Source organism: Hyperolius riggenbachi, chromosome 4 (assembly GCF_040937935.1).
Source record: "Hyperolius riggenbachi isolate aHypRig1 chromosome 4, aHypRig1.pri, whole genome shotgun sequence".
In the NCBI taxonomy this organism is placed as follows: domain Eukaryota; kingdom Metazoa; phylum Chordata; class Amphibia; order Anura; family Hyperoliidae; genus Hyperolius; species Hyperolius riggenbachi.
This window is the reverse complement of record NC_090649.1, coordinates 378,533,629-378,554,638: the sequence shown is the minus strand read 5'-3', so window position 1 is coordinate 378,554,638 and position 21,010 is coordinate 378,533,629. Positions and strand designations below refer to the sequence as shown.

The following is a 21,010-nucleotide window of genomic DNA, read 5'->3' as shown; positions in this document are numbered from 1 at the left end:
TATTTTAATATTTTTTAACTATTTGACATTCCTGGACGTGAAACTCACGTCCAGGAAGCCATGTGCGCTCCTGCGCGTCCACGCGGCCGATCACGCGCGTGCACGCGCGCTCCCGGCCGGCGGTTTGTTAGCCAGTGAATCAGTGAATCGGGCAACGGTGCCCGATCACTGATTCCTCTCCCCCGCAGAAAAAGCGACAGCTTCTCTCGGAAGCTACGCTTTTTCTGCTTCCTATGTCGCTCTAAGCGTACGTGGTACGCTTAGAGTGACGTCACTGTAAACAACTCATGGCTGCCATCTTGTGGCCAAAAAGTAAACTACATCTAAATGTTAAATAAAAATAAAAATACACATATATTTACAAAAAAAATACAATTTCAATCCCACCCTCCCAAAAATACCCACATAAAATGTTTAATAAAAAAAAAAAAAAAAACATTACAATTAAAAAAAAAAAAAAAACACAAATATTTACCTAAGGGTCTAAACTTTTTAAATATCTATGTAAAGATGAAATATTTCTTTTTTATTATTATTATAAGCTTGTAAATAGTGATGAATGCAAAACGGAAAAAATGCACTTTTATTTCCAAATAAAATATTGTCGCCATACATTGTGATAGGGACATAATTTAAATGGTGTAATAAACGGGACAAATGGGCATATACAATACGTGGGTTTTAATTATGGAGGCATGTATTATTTTAAAACTATAATTGCCGAAAAGTGAGAAATAATGATTTGTTTCCGTTTTCTTCTTATTCTTCCTTTTAAAATGCATTTACAGTAAAGTGGCTCTTAGTAAAATGTACCCCCCAAAGAAAGCCTAATTGGTGGCGGAAAAAACAAGATATAGATCAGTTCATTGTGATAAGTAGTAATAAAGTTATAGGCTAATGAATGGGAGGTGAACATTGTTCGGATGCATGAAGCGAAAAACGACTGAATGCGAACTGGTTAAATAAATATCTCTATTTTTTTTCCGCCCTCCCTCCCCCCGCCAGCCAATCACCGTGATCAGCTGCCATAGGCATTAGCCTAAGACAGCCGATCACTGCTATGTCTCCCAGGGATCTTATGCTGGGACTACACCATACAATTTTCTGTTAGATTTACCTGCCAGACAGATAAAGTTCAACATGTTGGAAATGTATCTAACTTACCATCTATCGGCCGAGCAATTAGGCATTGTTCTATTCAGCAGGAGATAAACAGAAGACAATGCACCAGAGATAATGACCAGTCTGTACAGAAAATAATCTAATTATGCATTCTAACAGACAATCTAGCAGAAGAATCTAACAGAAAATTGTATGGTGTATTCCCACCATTAGACCTTAGATCGCAGCGCTGTACTAAGTAAATAGGCAGGACGGGGAAATCTATATTGGTGATAAACAATTGTATCTACAATCCTAATCCTAAGGTAGCCTTTCCTGGACTTCCATAGCCTTATTTTCTTAAAATGTATTTTATTATCATTATTATTATTACTACGTACGGCACAAGTGTGCTTGCAATCAACTCCTTCATTGGACGTTTGCGATTGCATAGCAACAATAAACACATCACAGCCGGTGAGGATGGGAGGTGTTTTCAATAAACATAGGCAGGGGACAGCACAAACACTGAATGTTATAGTTTCCAATGCTTTTACGCAAATGCATCCCTGCCTATGTTTAATCAAAATACCTCCTACCCCTGGCAACTCTAATGTGACCAACGTTGGTTGATGTACAGTAGGTAACTGTAGGCCACAGCAGGAACAACAGTGGTTCTCTCTCACTCATCTGCCCATCTTGTTGTCGTCAGACCTACGCTGCATCATCATCACATTCAACTCCAAATTTATCTGATAAATCATCTTCATGTTTTCTCAGCAAGTGTGCCTTGCAATTCAAACAAGAGAAGAAAATATTTCCTAATGACAAATTCTACATCTGAATGTGTATTTTCCCTGCTTTCTGTATTGTGGGAGTGAGCATAGCACACAGAGCACATGCTGAAACATGGAGTACACGCCCAACTGGTTGTATCACTGCTGTCTAACATTTCACTGAATTAATATTTAATTATGCTCTTTACAGGCTTGTAAACAAGGGTGGGGGAGCAGGCAAGAGTGACTTTAAAGAGAAGTTTCCATTAGACATGAGTTTGCTACAATTACACATTGCATTTTCAACAATTATATAAAATATCTATATCTTTAATAGACCACAAGCAGTATAATTCACTGGGAAGGAGTTCACAATACACAGAGATCTGTTTAATAGGGTGTTACTGTGAAAGTGCCCAATAATATTTAATCTTTTAATTGTCCTAAACTGATGCCTTGGGGTTTTTTCCTATGGTAGGGGTTAAAAAACATATTTTATCTAAGTCCACTTCTAAAACACCCAAGTAGTATTAATGGCATCTACCAATGACCTGAACACACTTCCTCACTGATCACATCAGTTGGCGTTTAACTTAATAAACAAGCAGTATACTTTTAATATAAATATGAAAAATCACTGGTTCTCAACCAGTTTGGCCGAGATGACCCAATCAGGGCCATTCCCAAGTACAGGTATCCTCTATATACTACTCAGGTAACAATTCTGTCACATACTGTACTTCAAAGATAAAATTATCAACAGTAGAGATTACTTTATAGTACACCCTAATCTTCTTTCTCAAATCCCTCCTCCACACTCTGACCGACTGCTTTCACTTGTCTAAGGCTGGGTTCCCACTTGCACTGGATCACATGCGGCCAGCGGGTGCAGACTGCTCCAAAGATGCGCTGTGGTCCGTCTGGAGCCCGGGGCAAATGCGTTACCACCATAGGCTATATGGGGAATGCATCTGCTCTTCTAGGATTATCTCAAACTACAAATAAGTGCGGACAGCTTACTGCATCTGATCCAATGGATCCGATACAGACTGACAAGTGCAAAGGGCTCCTATCTATAAAATAGTTCACTGTCAGTTTTTCAATGAGCAGATAACAGACAAAAAATGTCTGTTCTCAGCTCAAATGATCAATGATCCTCTTTAATATTATGGCTAAATGTACTACCTGTTCAATAGATCTCATTCGCTGTCTCCTCATTCCATCTCTCCTCTCTCACGCCTGCCTTAATGTTTCTTTCAACCTCTTTCCTCTGACAGAGCCCTATCTTCACTCAGGCATGCTTTTGTAACCCCATAGTTAAACCATTTGTGAACCATGAAGTCATTGACCACTGACCTAAACTACTCTACTGAAACTTCCCTTGCTAAAGTGCAGAATGACTTATTGCTGAATCTAAAGGTTACTATTCTATACTCACTCTTAAAGAGAACCTGTACTGAGTAAAAATATTTAAAATAAACACATAAGGTAACTTCAAATGAACATTACATAGTTACCTTGCCATCAGTTCCTCTCAGAAGCTCACCATTTTCTTCTGACAATAATCCCTTCCAGTTCTGACAATATTTTGTCAGATCTGAAATATATAAGTTGCTGTCAATAAAATATCAGTTGCTGTCAGTTACAGCTGAGAGGAAAACTGATGTACCAGGTAATGTCCATGTTTCCCTATGGCTCAAGTGGGCGATGTTACAGTTTAACTGTGTGCTGACCAGAAAGCTGTTATGGGTAATGGCCATTTTCAAAATGGAGGATGGAAAATTCCCTTGATCACATTGAACAAACAGAACGCGGGACAGGAGAAAGGCACTGAGGAGTAGACTACATGGAAGTATGTAAGTATGACTTGTGTATGGTTATTTTGACTTTTCATTTTCAATTCAGGTTTTCTTTAAGGATCTGTCTTCGGTTTTTGTCATCCTTTATGGCTCCAGATTCTCTCCCCTCTAACTATATATTGCTTTCTCATGGTTGTCCTCCTATTTTAGAGGAAAGACTTCAGCACTGCCCAGTCAAAGACCAATGTACTCCTCTCATTTGTCTTCTGTGTAGAGAGTAACTCCAGTGAAAATAATATAGTAAAAAAGTGCATTTTTACAATAATTATGTAGAAATGATTTAGTCAGTGTTTGCCCATTGTGAAATCTTTCCTCTCCCTGATTTACATTCTGACATTTATTGCATGGTGACATTTTTCCTTTTGGCAGGAAATGTCACTGGAAGGAGATGCTGCTTGCTTTTTTGGCAGTTGGAAACAGCTGTTATTTCCCACAATGCAACAAGCCCCCTGATGATCCTTTTGAGAAAAGGTATAGATTTCTCATGGGAAAGGGGGTATCAGCTACTGATTGGGATGAAGTTCAATTCTTGGTTACGGTTTCTCTTTAAGTACCACAGGGGTCAGTCCTTGCACCCCTTCCTTCCTTAAAGGGATACTGTAGGGGGTCGGGGGAAAATGAGTTGAAGTTACCCAGGGTTTCTAATGGTCCCCCACAGACATCCTGTGCCCGCGTAGCCACTCACCGATGCTCTGGCCCCACCTCCGGTTCACTTTTGGAATTTGAGACTTTAAAGTCTGAAAACCACTACGCCTGCGTTGCCGTGTCCTCGCTACCGCTGATGTCACCAGGAGCGCACGGCGCAGGCCCAGACCATACTGGGCCTGCGCAGTACGCTCCTGGTGACATCAGGGGAGCGAGGACACAGCAACGCAGGCGCAGTGTTTTCCAGACTTTAAAGTCTGAAATTCCAGAAGTGAACCCGAGGCGGGGCTGGAGCATTGGGGAGTGGCTGCGCGGGCACAGGATGTCTGCGGGGGACCATTAGAAGCCCCGGGTAACTTCAACTCATTTTCCCCTGACCCCCCTACAGTGTCCCCTTAATTCCTTCTTTCATTCCTTCCTTCCTTCCTTACACCACACATATGGTCTTAGCCAGCTTATTAGCCATTTTGACTTAGTATCACATACCCTACTGCTAATACTTGTGAATGAAACTCTGAGCTCATCCGAGTGACAGTAAGTAACAGTCTAAAGCTACGCAGAAGATTCTGAAGCTATATAAATACAGAGTAATAATAATTTGTAATATTTCACATTTCTAAAAAATAAAACATACTGTATATGCTAAAACATTATCCACAATCTATAAAAATTCAGCCTCTACACCTGCAGTGCAAAAGGCATTTGAAACAAAAAGAAAAACCGAGTGCCCAATATAGTGCAGTAAGTCTAACAATTGTTGGCGAAATAATTAACAGATGTGGATATACTCACAAACACGGGTTACCACATAGGCAACCACATGAAATGCAGGTGGGGAGCATTAGAACCTGACCCCACTCAGGTTTAAGAAGTCGCTCTCTGTAGATAGAAAGAAAGGGACAGTCCCCTCCACCCAAGGTGGACTATATACTGTGCAAATTTGGATTGTGTCCGGGCGTCCGTGATAGCTCTCGCGGATGTTTGGAGGAGCAAACAAACAATTAGACATGCAAAGGGGCTTATCGTCCTTTGTTAAATCAGGCCCTTGGTGTTTACACGTCTCCTGTCACAGCAGATCGCCCCTTCTGTGACAGACATAATATGTCATTTTTGCATTTTGTATTATGATGGCAAGCTCTTAGGATCGTGTTTTGTTTATTGTATATTGTTTATGGTTTGTATGCTTGATTTTTAGCTTGCACTCCTTGCCTGATGAAGCGGGTTATACCTGCGAAACGCGTTGCGGAGTGGCAAAATAAATTGTTATTTGCGATTTGAACAATCTCGATTGTCCATCATTTCAGGAGGTAAGTCCACCTGTACTCCTCCTTTTTAGTTGTTTTTAGATCATTTTAACCTGCCTGGCGCCTCTGTCCAAATTTGCACTGCAAAAGGCATGATTGTCCTGGAAGTACAGGGGAGTCTGGGGATGCAAGCTTCCCATGTGGCTTTTGAGATGGGTACTTCGTGTCATAATATATTTGTCTTATATATATAGTTGCTATGAGTTGAATAGCATGTTGCTGTGATGCTAAGGCAGCACTCTTCTGATCCCCAAGAGCATAGAATCACTAACAAAGCAGGGCAGATCAGATCAGTCCAAGTGGAATGGCCTGTCTCCCATTCTGATCAGCTTTGTCACTTGTCACACTGCAGTTTATGATGATCCTCCACAAAGCAGCTTGGAAGAGTGTGCCAGAAGCAAAAGAGCCTGCCCCCTTGTATGTTACACTTCTGTACAGCTGAGAAATGAGCAGGCGGATTGTCATTTCTAAGAAAAGCTGGTATTCTCTAATTATGAAGACAGTGGGGGATCAGTCTGCTGAGGATTAACAGAGCACGAGGAGTAAAATGAGCTGAGAATGAGGATTAAGACACAAGAGGTTGTCTGAAGTTTATGATAAAAATGTACCACTGGAATATAACAAGAGCTGATATTTTTAACAAGTCAGCAAGACTTATAATATTTCCCTCATTGTACTGTCATTAATAGCTCATGCAGTATTATGCTGGCCACACATGAAGCAATCAGAAGTATTCTTACATCAGAAGTACTCTTAAGCCTCGTACACACGCTTGACTTAAGTCGGCTGAGGTGGCAGATAACGACCATCTCAGCTGACAATCAGGCCTGTATACGGCACCTGATGACCCCCTATGCCCACCCTGCGAGCGATCTGCCAGACAGATCTACTAATATCCAGTGACACCGATGCCCCCTGTGGATCCCATTGTTTGCATGGCTCCCCCGTCTGACATCACGCATGCACCGCTGATCATCCCACCATTGTCCCTCTGCATAGCAACACAGCGCGTCGTCACTACATGCAGATGCGCGTGTGTGCAGTGTGGCCGAGCAATGTCGCTCAAGTTCCTGATCCCCAATGGGTGGCATCAGTTGGGCATGTGTACGCACCCTTATTTACAGGTATATAAGCTAACCAATCTTCCACTTTTTTCTTCCTATTCACACTACATAAATCATGCTGGACACACACGGTAATCTGCCAGGCAATTTCAGAATCTCTTACCAACATGGACGTAGTATGAGGAGACTTCTAAAGCTAGCCATATAGTATTCAATCATCATTACATTTTTTGTTTTCAATTGATATTATGATCGAAATTATGATCGATATTACAACTGATTTTATGATCCATCATTTTACAACTGACTAAAAAATAGAATTGCAGATCTATCTTTCCATTGATTGTAGCTCTTAATATCAATAATAATACTGATTTTAAAAAATCGAGTGATAATAGAATCATGTATGGTCAGCTTTAAGGTGGCCACTAACGTACCAATTTCTAGCGAAAAATTGTTCGAGCGATCAGAAATTATGATCGGATTGGTTGAAAATAATCTCAGTTGATGGGCACAATTGATTATGAACGATTATAAAAATAGTGGTCCGGTTGGATTTTTGTCAAACCAAAATTTGGATTTTCTTAATTGGTTGTGATAGATAGGAAGCAAAGATTGGTTCGTTGATGGTGCAGTGAACGATTTTTCTTCCGATCAGAATTTCTGATCACTCGAACGATTTTTCACTAGAAATTGGACCATTAGTGGCAACCTTAAGGGATCTATTGAAATAACAGCAATTTACTTTCAGTCTGCTGTAAACTAAAAACCAAATGTAATTCCTGGCAGATCTTCTAATTTCTTTCAGCCACTATACCCAAATCTAGTGCAGTAGCTCTGAGCTCGGCCCATGTCTTCACCTATAGACAAGCCCCCGCTTGAACAGGACACTGAATAGGTCTCCTGACTTCGGTTACCCCCAGGTCTTAACGTGCAAGGTATAGCGGCTGAAGCCGAGAAAGCCAGAGTACCACCAGAGCAAACAAGACTATGCAGCTGGGTAATATTAGGTAGTAGAGCGGGGGGATGCTCTTAGAGGAAGTACACAGATCACACCAGGAGCTATGAACAAGGAAGCAAGATTGCTCAGAGCGACCGCAGCTCTGAGTTTCCGATAACCGCCACAATAAACAAAACACAATGGTTGCTCAGTTCGACCGCAGCACTGAGCATCTGATGTCCGCCACACTGAGTAACAAGGACAGACAACAGACAGACAGACGGAATGCTTGTCAGTTAACAAGACACAATGGTTGCTCAGTGCGACCACAACACTGAGCATCTGATGTCCACCCCACTGAGTAACAAGGACAGACAACAGACAGACAGACGGAATGCTTGTCAGTTAACAAGACACAATGGTTGCTCAGTGCGACCGTAGCACTGAGCATCTGATTTCCACCACACTGAGTAACAAGGACAGACAACAGCAGCTTATAGTTACGTCCACCGGAACAGGAACAGCAGGAACAGACAGACAAAAGGATTGTTTGCCAATCTAATTGCAGCCCCAGCAATAGCAAACATCCACACTGACACAGACAAGACAAACAAGTAGGAGCGTAACTAATAGCAACCGCTGCTACAGTCACGTCTACAGAAACAGAACTAGCAGGAATACTACCAGTCACCAACGTGGTGAAGGCAGTCTCCAAACTATAAGGATAGGAAAAGACTTCTCTGTACCCCCATGGGTGCATTGAACGTCCAAGCAAGCAAGACAAGGTAATGCAATAATATACCATTCAAACTTCACACAAGGAACCCAGCAATCAACTTTGGCTAAGCTGAACGCTATGACGGGCGGGGTGTAAGAGGGGAAGCAGGCTTTTCTATGGACATCAGCCCATGAGAGCAGACATGCAAATTCCCACACAGCTGAATGGTAATCACGCAATCCTGTGTTGGACTGATTGAAGGCTGCAAGTTGCCTGTGAATGGTAAGAACTCTCATTACAAATGCATGCCAGATTATGCAACCACATGGATGTAAGATATCCACAGATATCTAGCTGCAGTTCAACTGCAGCAAGCCATAGGTGGATTCATGACAACATCCTGAGCTACTCTGAACTGCAGATGGCAATGAGACTCACTGCGAATGCAATCAAAACTAAGCAACCAAATGCAGGCAGAGAAATCAAAACTGCACGATTGCAGCTCCACTGTAACCGACAGGCGGGATCCTTATACCAGTGAAATCAATAGGACAGCAATCATATTAAAGTTGGCCATACACTTTTAGATATTTTTAACTGACTACACATTACATTCTGTACTAACGTCAGATCTATCAAAAATCTATTGAAAAAAGTCCTCATAATCTCCAATCTAGAAGGAGTAGCACGAGAGTGAGGCGCCATAACTTTGTGCTGCAGCACACAGGACAAAGCTTGCATCTGCGGCAGGAATAGGGATGTCAAAAGATATCTGCTAAGATCAGATCAGCTATTAAATGAGGCCCACATTGCTCTTTTACTATGAGAGGGACATCAGGCTATGACTATGAGAAGGATTAGACTGTGAACTCCTCTGAGGGACTGTTAGTGACATGACTAAGTACTCTGTAAAACACTGCAGAGAATGTCAGCACAATAAGAATACACAATAATACTAAGTAAAAAAAAAAAAAAAAAAGCAGAATACTTATTCTTTTAGTGGAGTCTCCCAATGCTCTCCTCATGCAAAGATTAGAGCTGGGAAGCAATTTGGGACCAAGTGTAGTTACAATCTATTAACCCTTCGCACACTCACATGCAAATGTTCAAACAATTGCATTCACAGATTCACTCATCCAGGCACAACTGTTATCCCTACTGCTAAATTAAAAGCCAGGGTTTTAGTTCACAGAAGAATGCATTCTTATGCTTAATCACCTATACTGCGCAGAAGTACCCAGGTAAACATAGGTGTCCTAACTCTGGCCCTGTAACATGCATAGTGCAGACATGCAAACACATTCATTGCATCAAACCTATCAATGGATTAGGAGCACACATCCTAACTTCCTCTCCTGGGAAAGACAGTGCATCTTACCAATCGCACAAGGGAGCTAATGTTATGTGTCCATGTGCACCATGCGCATACACCAGCATAAGCTGTCTGCATGCTGACAAACATACAGGGGAAGGGGGGAGTGCACCGAATTGGACCCTAGCCACAGGGGTCAATGATAAGAATAAACATACATATATCCAGGCACATCGCCTCTAGTTAGGACATTAAATAAATTATTAGGGAAAGGGAGGTGCTGAAGGGGGTGTGGCTAGAAAAATTCTAGCCACACCCCCTTCAGCACCTCCCTTTCCCTAATAATTTATTTAATGTCCTAACTAGAGGCGATGTGCCTGGATATATGCAAGTGTAGTTACAGGTTACACTGCACCTTCTGGCCATTCTCCTCACATTCATCTCCCAGTGGTTTCCATGGAAGTCTCATGATAGCCAACAGGACATGGAAATGGATGTGAGACAAATGACAGCCGAGATGTAACGGATGGTTTTACCTGGTCTCACCGTGTTTGGCACTTCCTAACTTTAACTATTTTTAAAAAAAGGTTCACTTTAAAACTTGCATATATAACTGAAGCACACCTCTGGAACTATGAATCATTTTGGCATGAAGCTTCTATTGAATTATTACTGGGAGGGAGGAGGCGCCCCAAGATGTGTGGAATAGATAATGTAAGCTGGATAAAACATACATAAATAGGCTTACCTCTAAAAGAAGGGGGTAGCCCAAAAAAAGTAATAACATTTTTAATAGAAACCAGACACTTTAATGATAACGCGTTTTGCGGATCGCAGTCCACTTCCTCAGGTCAAATATCAAAAGTGTCTCAATACTGGCGATTTGCAAGCAGGGAGCGCCTCTATGAGTCATGGATGGATGGAAAAACACAACCTATCCTCCCACCTACCTGTTTTGTGAAAGGCACATCCTCACAGGCTCCCTTATATCGCCTAGGAAGAGTCTCTACTTCATGGATGTCATCTAAAGTTACTTCATGGGGTAGCACCTCAAAAAGGGATGTTAGGTACATAAGTATGGATTTCTTGTCAGGCAATGGCACGGCCACATCTGTATTAAAAACAGAAACCAGTAAAGAATGTGAAAGGAAAGTGAAACATACAAAGCATGACTGAAAGAAGTGTGAAATAATGTATATTATTATGTATCAAAGACTAGCATTCAGGAGAAAGGTAACGTGTTGTTGATGATGTCAGCAGCTGCATATCAGCCCTATCACCAGGAACTGAGGTCAGCAGGGATGGTCAATGACCACATTTATGCTGCTTGGCTTTCTTTGATTGTTCAGTTGTCAAGCTAAATATATCTGCATTTAAAATGTGCATAATTCTGCATCAGCCTGGAATTATTTGCATTACATTGACCATCCATAACTGGCAGCTGTGGAATACCTCCTCAAGTGCTTTGAACACTATTCTCCCACCAGAAACTGACGGCTATAAAACAAACCTCTTTCTGCCTTCCAAAGCAAACTGCCAAACAACTGCATCCTCAGAGCTGTAGCCAATCACATTACTTGCCCTGCCACAGCCATATCTGCAGTCCTTGGAGCTGCCATCTTCAGCAAAACCAGCTCCCAATACGCACAGTTTTAAGTTGTTTTTTTTTGTTAGTGAATGGTTTTATTGATCAAATGCACATCAAAGATTTAAGTTTTAAGTAATCCTTGCGTCGACCAATTTGTTTCTGGATTGTTCTGCGTTGTTTTTGCATTTGTAATCCTAACACACGATTTTCCATGGTCATTCACAATTTTTTGGATTGCAGAGCAATGTTATTAATTCAGAAATGTACGTGTCATATGGTAAAAAGCAAACTACTGTTCAATTGAAACTTGCAGCAAAAAACACAAATGCAAAATATGAACAGAATCGATGTGAGATTCCCAAGCTGTCCATTGACTACAACAGTCAGTGCAGAAGTGCACGTTTTGACATGTGCGGCAAAACACGGACAACTCTAATATGTGCGCTCCCTGCCTGAAAGTCATCCTAGCCCTTATTTTCTTTACACAAAATTAAAGAAAAAAATGTTTTAGTGTCATAGAATAAAGCATACCTTGTCATTTTCACATTAAAAGTTTTCCTGGAAAGCCACTGAACTAGTAAAATAATGAAAAGATCTTTCTTTAGCACCGGCGTGTTGAGTATTTATGTATTTTCACATTCTTTGATGCGTCTGTCACACTCCTGATAAAGCTAATCCAGCTGCATTCTAAAACAGTTCCCAACATCCCAAGACGGGTTTAAAAAAAGGTCTTTCACGAGAGCGCATTTCTCTGAAGAAGCACATTCCTCACCCGACAGCACAAAACCACAAAAGGATGAGCGCAGATGACGAGCCAAGTGGCGGCTCTCCTCATTTGACAGAGATACAGACACAAGGGAGGAGGGGGACAATGACATGTATTAGGATAAAAATTCTGAAATATGTTTCTATAACATTACCTTCAGGGTCAAGCAGCTTTTCAGTTCCCAAGTGTTTTTTCGCAATGTTGAAAGCATGGTCGAGCCGTTCCAGTGGGGAGAGTCTTGTAACTTTTTCCCAGCTAAACAAGTTAGGCCTGAAATATATACAGCCGGAGAAAATTCCGTAAATTATAAGCGGGATGAAAAACCAGGAAAAGACAGATGCGTAAAGTATGCTTATTTTAAAGACTTTTTACTTAAACTGAATGGCATGGAACTCAACTGAAAGAATCCATTGTAAGCGGTTTCGCAATGACAGTGACATTTAAAGGCAGCTGCTTACTTCTTGGCATACATGGGAATTTCACATGCAGTCTAAATTGGTAACTGAAGGACAATTATAGTAAAACTTGGTACACGCTTCTAAAATTGTTTCCAAGGGAAACTATGGGCTTGATTCACAAAGCAGTGCTAACCTACTTAGTAAGTCTAAAGTCTTTAGACGCGCTAACCAGGGTGCTAAGTAGGTTAGCACCGGATTTCTCAATCAGATCGCGCGCTAATTTTGCGCGCGCAAAGTTTTATGCGCGCTAAGTCCCATAGGCTTTAATGGGCACTTCGCGCGGAGCGCCCTGCGCTCTGTGCAGTACGCGCGTAAAGTTTTACGCGCGTAAAGTTTTATGCGCGAAAAGCTTGTTTAGATGTGCTAAGGGGGTTTTCACAGGCGTGCTAACAGTTAGCACCGCTTTGTGAAAAAAGCCCTATGTATCCTCTGTACATGCATTTCATAGGAAAAAAATATCAAAAGCAACTTCAAATTGGCAGATTGCTGAAGAATATTGTGGTATAGCTGTTCAGCCTTGTACACTCGTACGAGTGCTGTTGCTCAGCAGGGATCGAGTTCGAGCCCTCGGGGCCCAAAAGTGTACACGCCATTAACCTACAGGCTAGCAACACATCTGTTGCTGTGGAGGAAGGCGACGGGAAAGAGCTTGGCACAAGAGGTAGTGGCTCAGAGTGGGAGGGGTAAGTGGGGAGTACAATTTACTTGATAAAGATCTTGAACGCCAGATCTTTAGGCAACATTAGACGGCTGCTGTACACACAGTAGATACTGGTTAGATTCTCCTCCAGGGCGGCATAGCCAGCCCCAGCTGAGTTTAATTAAGCATGTGTACGTAGCTTTAGATTTTTACACAAAATTATTAAGAACAATAATCTCAACAATAATCTGTATGTAGCTTAACAGCAGTTTGTACACTATGGTTTTTATTCAATTCACGTTTGCTTCTAAGTGTTCTCCTAGGTGTTATTTTTACACCTTATCAATAAAATGGCATTTAAAGGAAACCTGAGACGAGTAGAAAAAAAGTTGTATACATACCCTCAGCCCCCTTCAGGCTGATCGGTCCCTCGCCGTCTTCCCACGCTGCCTGGATCCTCCGTTCGGCAGGCCAGTAATTCTCCAAATCGGGGTGTACTGCGCATGCTTGGCCCGGCGACGCACGCCCCATCCCTCTACCGTCCTCGGGAGAGTCTTGTGACTGTGCAATACTACTGCGCAGGTACAGCACAGTCCCGGCCACGGGGGCGCAACAGGGGAGCCGGACTGCGCCTTTAAACAAAAGATGAAAAATGATCTCCAAGGAGAAAACTTAGGAGTAAAAATGAATGGAAAAGACGTGTGCTGTACACCAGCATGGCTCATACTGTTATCTACAGAGAGCTTGGAAAGGCAGGGGAATAGCCAGACAAGCAAGCAGACCTACAGCAGTGCTGGTGTACAATAGTGCACCTGTACAATGCTCCTGAGGGCTTCCAGATCTCTTTCTATAAGAAATTAAGTTTACTAAGCAATGTAAATAACAGGGCTGTGGAGTCGGTCCAAAAATCCACCGACTCCAACTCCTCAGTTTAGGATTCCACCGACTCCGACTCCTCTAATTTGCATATTACAATTTTGTTGATTAACAGTATGTAACGTGAAATTCGTCTCTTAACTGCCAATGCTTAGGAATTTTACAAGACAACTGAAGTTAGAAGGATATGTAGACTACTACATTTATTCCCTTTAGACTAAAACTAGTCCTTGGTAAGAGTACTTGTAAAAGGTACAAACCGGAACAAAGAACATCTATCAGGCCCTAGGCAATGTAACTGTGGGTACATGTAAGAGTGATGTGCAGGTACTCTGCAGGGGAATGAGGAGATTCTTCCTCTATTACACATTCTTCATGCACAATCTGAACAAGGTTTATGGGTGATAGACAACTCCTCTCTGTTCAATGTGCACAACATTCTCAGTGGATTCCCTGCAGCTCTGTGGGGAGAGCATATGTAGAGTATAGTACTACTGTGTACCAAAGTAAACCTGAGACAGATGAAATTAAAGTTTTATACATACCTGGGGCTTCTTCCAGCCCCCTTCAGGCTAATAAGTCCCTTGCTGTCCTCCTCCGCCACCTGGATCTTCTGCAATGAGTCCAGGTACTTGAGCCAGTCTGGTGTAGTGCGCATGCACACACTCCGCCACCGGGGGCGTACTACACCTGCGCAGCACTATTGCGCAGGTGCAGAATGTTCCTGGCTGTGGGAGCGGCACGTAGCCAGACTGCTCTGACTGGCTGAATTACCTGGACTCATAGCAGAAGTTCCAGGTGGTGAAGGAGGACAGCGAGGGACTGATTAGCCTGAAGGGGGTTGGAAGAAGCCCCAGGTATGTATAACACTCTTCTTTTCATCCGTCTCAGGTACCCTTTAATTTGTAGTCACCAAACCAAATTTTAACAACATATCAAATTATTTGATTTCATGAGCAAAGAGAGTGCATACCTTTGCATAAACAGTGACACGGCTACACATCAGGCTTTATTCTTACAGCATAGACGTTATTTAGTATATATAAGAGATTCCTGTGTACACATCATATATACTGTACAGTCACAATCAGATATGTATATCTGACTTTAAAAATACGGGGACTGCTTTATTGAAGCAGCACAAGCAACTAATTTTGATTAGTTTATTTCATTTTTGTGGACTGAGCACAGTTTTTACTGTATATATACATTATTTTTAATGACTATTATCTGAGAAATAGAACATTTTATCATATTTTCTATTTTAATTACAGTTACAAATTCATTAGGAGTCCGACTCCAGGCACCCAAAATTGCTCCGACTCCACAGCCCTGATAAATAACCCCCAAAAGTTTGAATTGGTGACTTTCATGCTATAGTATGAGAATACTAACCACTTAGATACCCTGCTGCCAGTATTATACCATTATATCACACTATCTGCCATTATAGGCTACTACTAACAGGCAAAGTGAGTAAGCAGTTTGTGGCATCATTTATAAATATGTAGTGAATAGATAAAGTGATATAAATGTAACATTATTTCCATACACCATGCCTGATGAAGAGATCTGAGCTGTGCTGAAAGCTGTAAACCACACAATAGAAGTCATCATTTTACTCTTCCTATACCTGTCCCTCCCAATGGCTAACATAGCGTATGCTCTACTACTATCATCCTCATCACTGTCAACATAATTATTACTGTTATTATTATGATGATGATGATGACAATTATAGAGCATTTGCATTTAAATTGTTGCCACTTCAAATTTACATATTTAATTTCAATCTCTTTAGACGAGCACTTGTGGCATACAAGTATTTCTTCTGTTTGTATTTTCGGTGCCAAGCTGTCAGTGTAGCTACCTACAAGCTCAACTGTTGGCAAAAGCTGAAGACAATGGTTTTTTACCCTTCAACTTTAACCAAATACTATCCACCTGGTACTAAATATTATTCTTCCTCCAAACCTAACATAACCCCCTGAGGTGCTAATATCATCCAATAAATCTATTGTCACCATTCTTTAAACACACATGCACACACCTCTTATCATTCTCCTACATAACACCTATGCTAAATCCCATTCCCTTCCAAACTTTACATATACCTCTGGTGCTAAGTGCTCCAACTGACACTTGTCCAGTCTCTACTATTTTCACAGATACAAAAATATGCTGTGGAACCATTAAAGAAAGTATGTAAGATGATGTAAGAGTACCAGGAAAACTGAGTGTTACAGAAATGACCAGTTTACAAAATAACACTATAGGAGATACCAGATGACACATGTATTAAGAAGAGAAATTACACATATTGAGTGGTCTCATGACTGACATGAGAGCTGTACAAAATAACACTTCTTAACAGGTCATGTAGAAATGGGTGTGGTGTCAAACACATGACATTCCCTGTGGCTTTATGAGACATAGCACCTCTGGTGTGAACATACAACAGGTGTCACCTACTTGTGCCTGTGCAGCAGAGCATTGAAGGCGAGACCATCTGTCCAACTGGTGGTAAAGTTTAACACGTTTACTTCATCATATGGTCTTGTTGATTGCCTGACCCAGCTCAAGAGAATCTTCTCACTGTTTGTCTGTTGTAGTTCAGACATAATTGCCTTCATGACATCTTTCACCTGACAAATGAGAAGTACAAAGGTAAAGAGGATTATTAAAAGCATATATGTCAAATAAATTGACTTACTGCACTGTGCAACTGAATTGAAAAATTGAATCAAATACTGAAAAAATAAAAATTGTCCTTAAACCCGGATATACCAAGAAATCACAGGGCCATCCTGTAAAACTCTGTTGCCCTCCCACCCCCCGGTATTCATAGCTCCTCTCCCATTGTGACCACCATGGCCAGGGGACACAGTGTTCTACATTAAAAAGAATAAACTTTGATGGGGATACCCAGACAGAAAGAAAAAGAAGAAAGGCCCTATTATTGGTATAATACAGCAGATTCAGCTGCCTTGGAAAAAGGAGCTTGGAACTTTTTTGGTGTATGTTAATACATTTTACATGTTTTGAACGGATCTTTCTTCTTTTTCCTTCTGTCTGAGTATCCCACTCAAATAACTTTTCATAACAATGGATGTAGTGATCACCCTTCCCTCCATAATCAAATACAGAAGGCACAGTGTGGCCCAAAAAAACCTGTCCTTGTGAGGAGGAGACTATACCGAAAGGTAGGAGGGTATGAAGTTGGTGCCCCACACCGCCATAGGCCCCTCTGCAACTGCAGGGCCTGCTCCCCAGTAGTTATGCCTCTGCCTTTATTTTTTTTTTTTAAAGAGAATTTTTATTGAAATTTTGCACAATACAAAAGCCTCTGTCTTTACTTGATTTTATTCCAGTGTCTTATTGGGCCCATCACAATATAATTGTATTTTACATAAGGTTAAAGTTACTTTTAACATTTTGTGTAACATTTATTTTATTAATAATTTGCCCAATCAAAAATTCAATATGGTTTATTTCTTTGAATTTTCACAGAAGATCATGCTTTGAAGCTTCAAATGACATCTGTACTTTCCTGAAAGTCAACATAATGTACTTTATAAAGTACTTCAATGTTCTCCCACTGTTTTCTAGAAGATTGCAAAAGACTTGCTGCTACAATCAATAGAAAAACAGCTGTGCTTTTGTTCCAGCAGTTAAATACAAAAAATGTTAAGAAACTATCCCTCTATTACCTTTCTTTCATAAAGCAGACACAAAGGTATCTTACGTAAAATAGGGCAAAAAAGGTTATCATGCCAGTACTAGCATACAGGCATGGCTGCTATCGGGGAAGCGGAGGGCTACGGATGGACGACAACTGACACTATAGTCAATCCTCGAGATTGTAAGCCTTTGGGCAGGGTCCTCCTCCTTTTGTGCCCTACCTGATCATGCGCCTCCATTACTGTAAACCCATGCTATGCATTTGAGTGAACCTAACTTGCCTAATCTCCATGCTCCCCTCCAGTGACTGACTAAGCATTACCTTGTACTCATACTGTGCTGTGTGATCTGGTTTTCTTGTATTCCTGTATTGTCATATTGCTGTTTGTCACCCCTAAATATTGTCTGTAACCTAAATTAATGTCCAGCGCTGCGTAATATGTTGGCGCTTTATAAATACAAGAAATAATAATAGTGAGGGGCCCGGGGCACCCAGGCCCCACCAACATGCAGGCGGGGCCGCCCACAGGAGCATGTGGCAATTGGACATTGAAGTCTACACCCTGGCAGGATTAAGAGGCTCCAAGCAGAATAGATAACTACATCTGTCCAAAACAGGTGACTTTTGTGGCCCTAACAACTTAAACATACCATCTCCACCAAATCTCTCCATACCATTCTCAAACCCAACCTTTCCAATCTATGCCTATCCCTAGCTGTTAACCTTAAACAACATTTGCTTTATGTTGAGCTTAGTGCTGGGCATTTTGGCTAGAGTAGCTAAATGCCAGAGGAAAAATGTAAACGCCCACTGCCATCAGGCCAGTATTTCATAGGCAAGCAGTGGCGCAAAAATTAGGCACCCAATGGAGAAACTCTAGTACACCTTTTCAGCTATGTAATAGCCAAATTACATTGGCAACTCCACCACCAATATAATGTATGCATGCATGAAGTGCCAACATCTCCTCTTTCTCTTGCAAAATGATTAGCTTAGGTCAATTGAATTGCAATGTGTTGAAATTTCTTAGCAATATATACAAAACACATGTGTAAGGACATGGTTACACGTTACTGTACATGATATTTACCTGCCAGTGAAGGATGATGCTCCATATCAAACCGAGGGTCAGCTTGTGATTTCCATCCACAATATCTGTACCTCCTATATTCACCAGCTCCACCTGAAAATGATTTCAGTCAATTCTTAGAGATCACAGCATTAAAAAATAACTGAAAACAGTAAAAGTTTAGTCAATACAGTACTAGAAGGTACAATGCAGCAAAACACCATGCAGAATTTACATATTACGCAAATAAATCCGTGGGCTACTCAAAAGAAAAAAATTGTTTCTTAGGTTCCTCCCCCTTCCCCTGTGTGCATCTCCCCAAATATTCTGACCCCAACCTCTCATTCTGGTAGCAGGACAGGTCCTCGTCCCACCTCTTCAGTGTAGCCGTATCACACAGCCTATAAGCTTGTGGCTCCCGACACTGCATGTCATGTGACATTGGAAGCTGCAAAGCAATAGGATGCACGGCAGATACACAGAAGAGTGAGGAGGAGCTATTGTTATCCCCATGAGCAGGAACCTGCACCACAAAGTGCAGATCAACCATGTTCTCCTCCACTGGTGTCAGTTTGCTGATCAAAATGCAATCTCTATTCACTCACTGATGCCAGTGGCAGAAGGGCTGGGCTGAATGGGGAGTGCCGCTCTCAGTCAGACTAATGCTGAATACACACGTTGAGATTTCCCGTTCGATTCCTGGGATCGAACGGATCGAATCGATTATTTCCAACATGCTTGATTCGGATTTCGATCGTTTCTGCCGTCGATTTGGCATACTTAACATGCAAATCGACGGCAGAAACGATCAAAATCCGAATCGAGCATGTTGGAAATAATCGATTCGATCCGTTCGATCCTGGGAATCGATCGGGAAATCTCAACGTGTGTATTCAGCATTAGTCACAAGGGTTGGATTTGAAGGGGCACTTTGGGAATAAGACTTCTTAATGGGAACCCAAGGTGTAAGAAATATGGAGGCTAACATTTATTTCCCTTTAAATAATGCACATTGCTTGGCTGTCCTGCTAATGCACTGTGTCTAATAATTTGAGACACAATTCCTGACCAAGCATGCAGATCAGATGTTTCTGAGAAAAATATGACAAGAGTAGCTGCAAGCTTGTTTCAGGCGTGTGATTCAGCCAGCCGACTATTATTGTTGCAACTCGCAAAGGAAATAAACATGGCAGCCTCCATATGCCTCTCACCTCAGGTTCCTTTTAATATCTGTCTGAGCAAATTATTGGGAGTGGTGGGGCAATGGAATCCTGAGCAAGCAATCAAGGTCCGATGGGCAGGTGGTGGGCAGTTTAGCGAATATGCCTTTGGCACTGGTACACCTTGTACCAGTCCTGTTTGCAGGAACAGAACATTTCAAATTCATTTTTCAAAAAAGTATTGGGAGAGACATTGGCCTCAATTCACTAAGCTTAATTCCTTTCTTTAATAACTCTTCTGAGCTGTTTTACAGTTATCACAATTATATCACCATGGTGATAACTGTAAAACAGCTCAGAAGAGTTATTAAAGACAGGAGTTAGGCCCTGTTCAGACTGCAGAACGCAGACCGCAACGCATGCGGACCGCAACGCGTACGAACGCACGCCATCCGCGTTCGTATGCGTTGTGTGGCTGATCCCATCACTGAAAAGTGAATGGGACAGCCATGCGTTTTTACAAAAAATACGTGCAGCATGCGTTTCCGGACCGCACAGGTCCGGAACGCATGCAGTGTGAACATCAGACATTGCACTCTATGCAATGTCTGATGTCGTGCGTGTCAGCCACCTGCACGCGTTTCCAAAACGCGGCTGGAAACGCGTGCAGTGTGAACGGGGCCTTAAGCTTAGTGAATTGAGGCCATTGTAGTTTATGCAAAATAAAAAATCTGCTGCCCCAAGTCTGTGTCCCTGCATCCTCCTGTGTCCGTGCTTCCTGACCTGACAGTTTGCTGTCTGTGAACCTCATTGCATTGTGGGAAATAACAGCTTTTTCCAACTGCCAAGCAAGCAACATCTCCCTGTGTGCATATGCTTCGGACAGCGGTGTGGGACGGGTGAGCAGGGCACATCTGTGCGTGCATTGTGGGGGCGGGGGGAGGGGGGTATCGGCCGCAGCCTAGCACATGTGTTCACAATTAATGTGAACAGATTAAACACCCGTGAAATAGTACAATTATTCAAAAAATGTAATTACCACAACACAAGTG

General features: G+C 41.8%; 1 protein-coding gene across 6 annotated transcripts in view; it reads right to left on the bottom strand.

The window, feature by feature from the left end:
• The window catches only part of UTRN (utrophin), an 863,547-nt gene that overhangs the window by 685,934 nt on the left and 156,603 nt on the right, over positions 1 to 21,010 (bottom strand). For all 6 annotated transcript variants that reach the window (XM_068232090.1, XM_068232089.1, XM_068232092.1 and 3 more), the window contains 4 exons: positions 18,820 to 18,912; positions 16,520 to 16,692; positions 12,228 to 12,343; positions 10,670 to 10,830 (listed from right to left, as the gene is read on the bottom strand). In XM_068232090.1, coding sequence (XP_068088191.1) covers positions 10,670 to 10,830; positions 12,228 to 12,343; positions 16,520 to 16,692; positions 18,820 to 18,912 — 543 coding nt within the window. The remainder of the gene's footprint in view (positions 1 to 10,669; positions 10,831 to 12,227; positions 12,344 to 16,519; positions 16,693 to 18,819; positions 18,913 to 21,010) is intronic.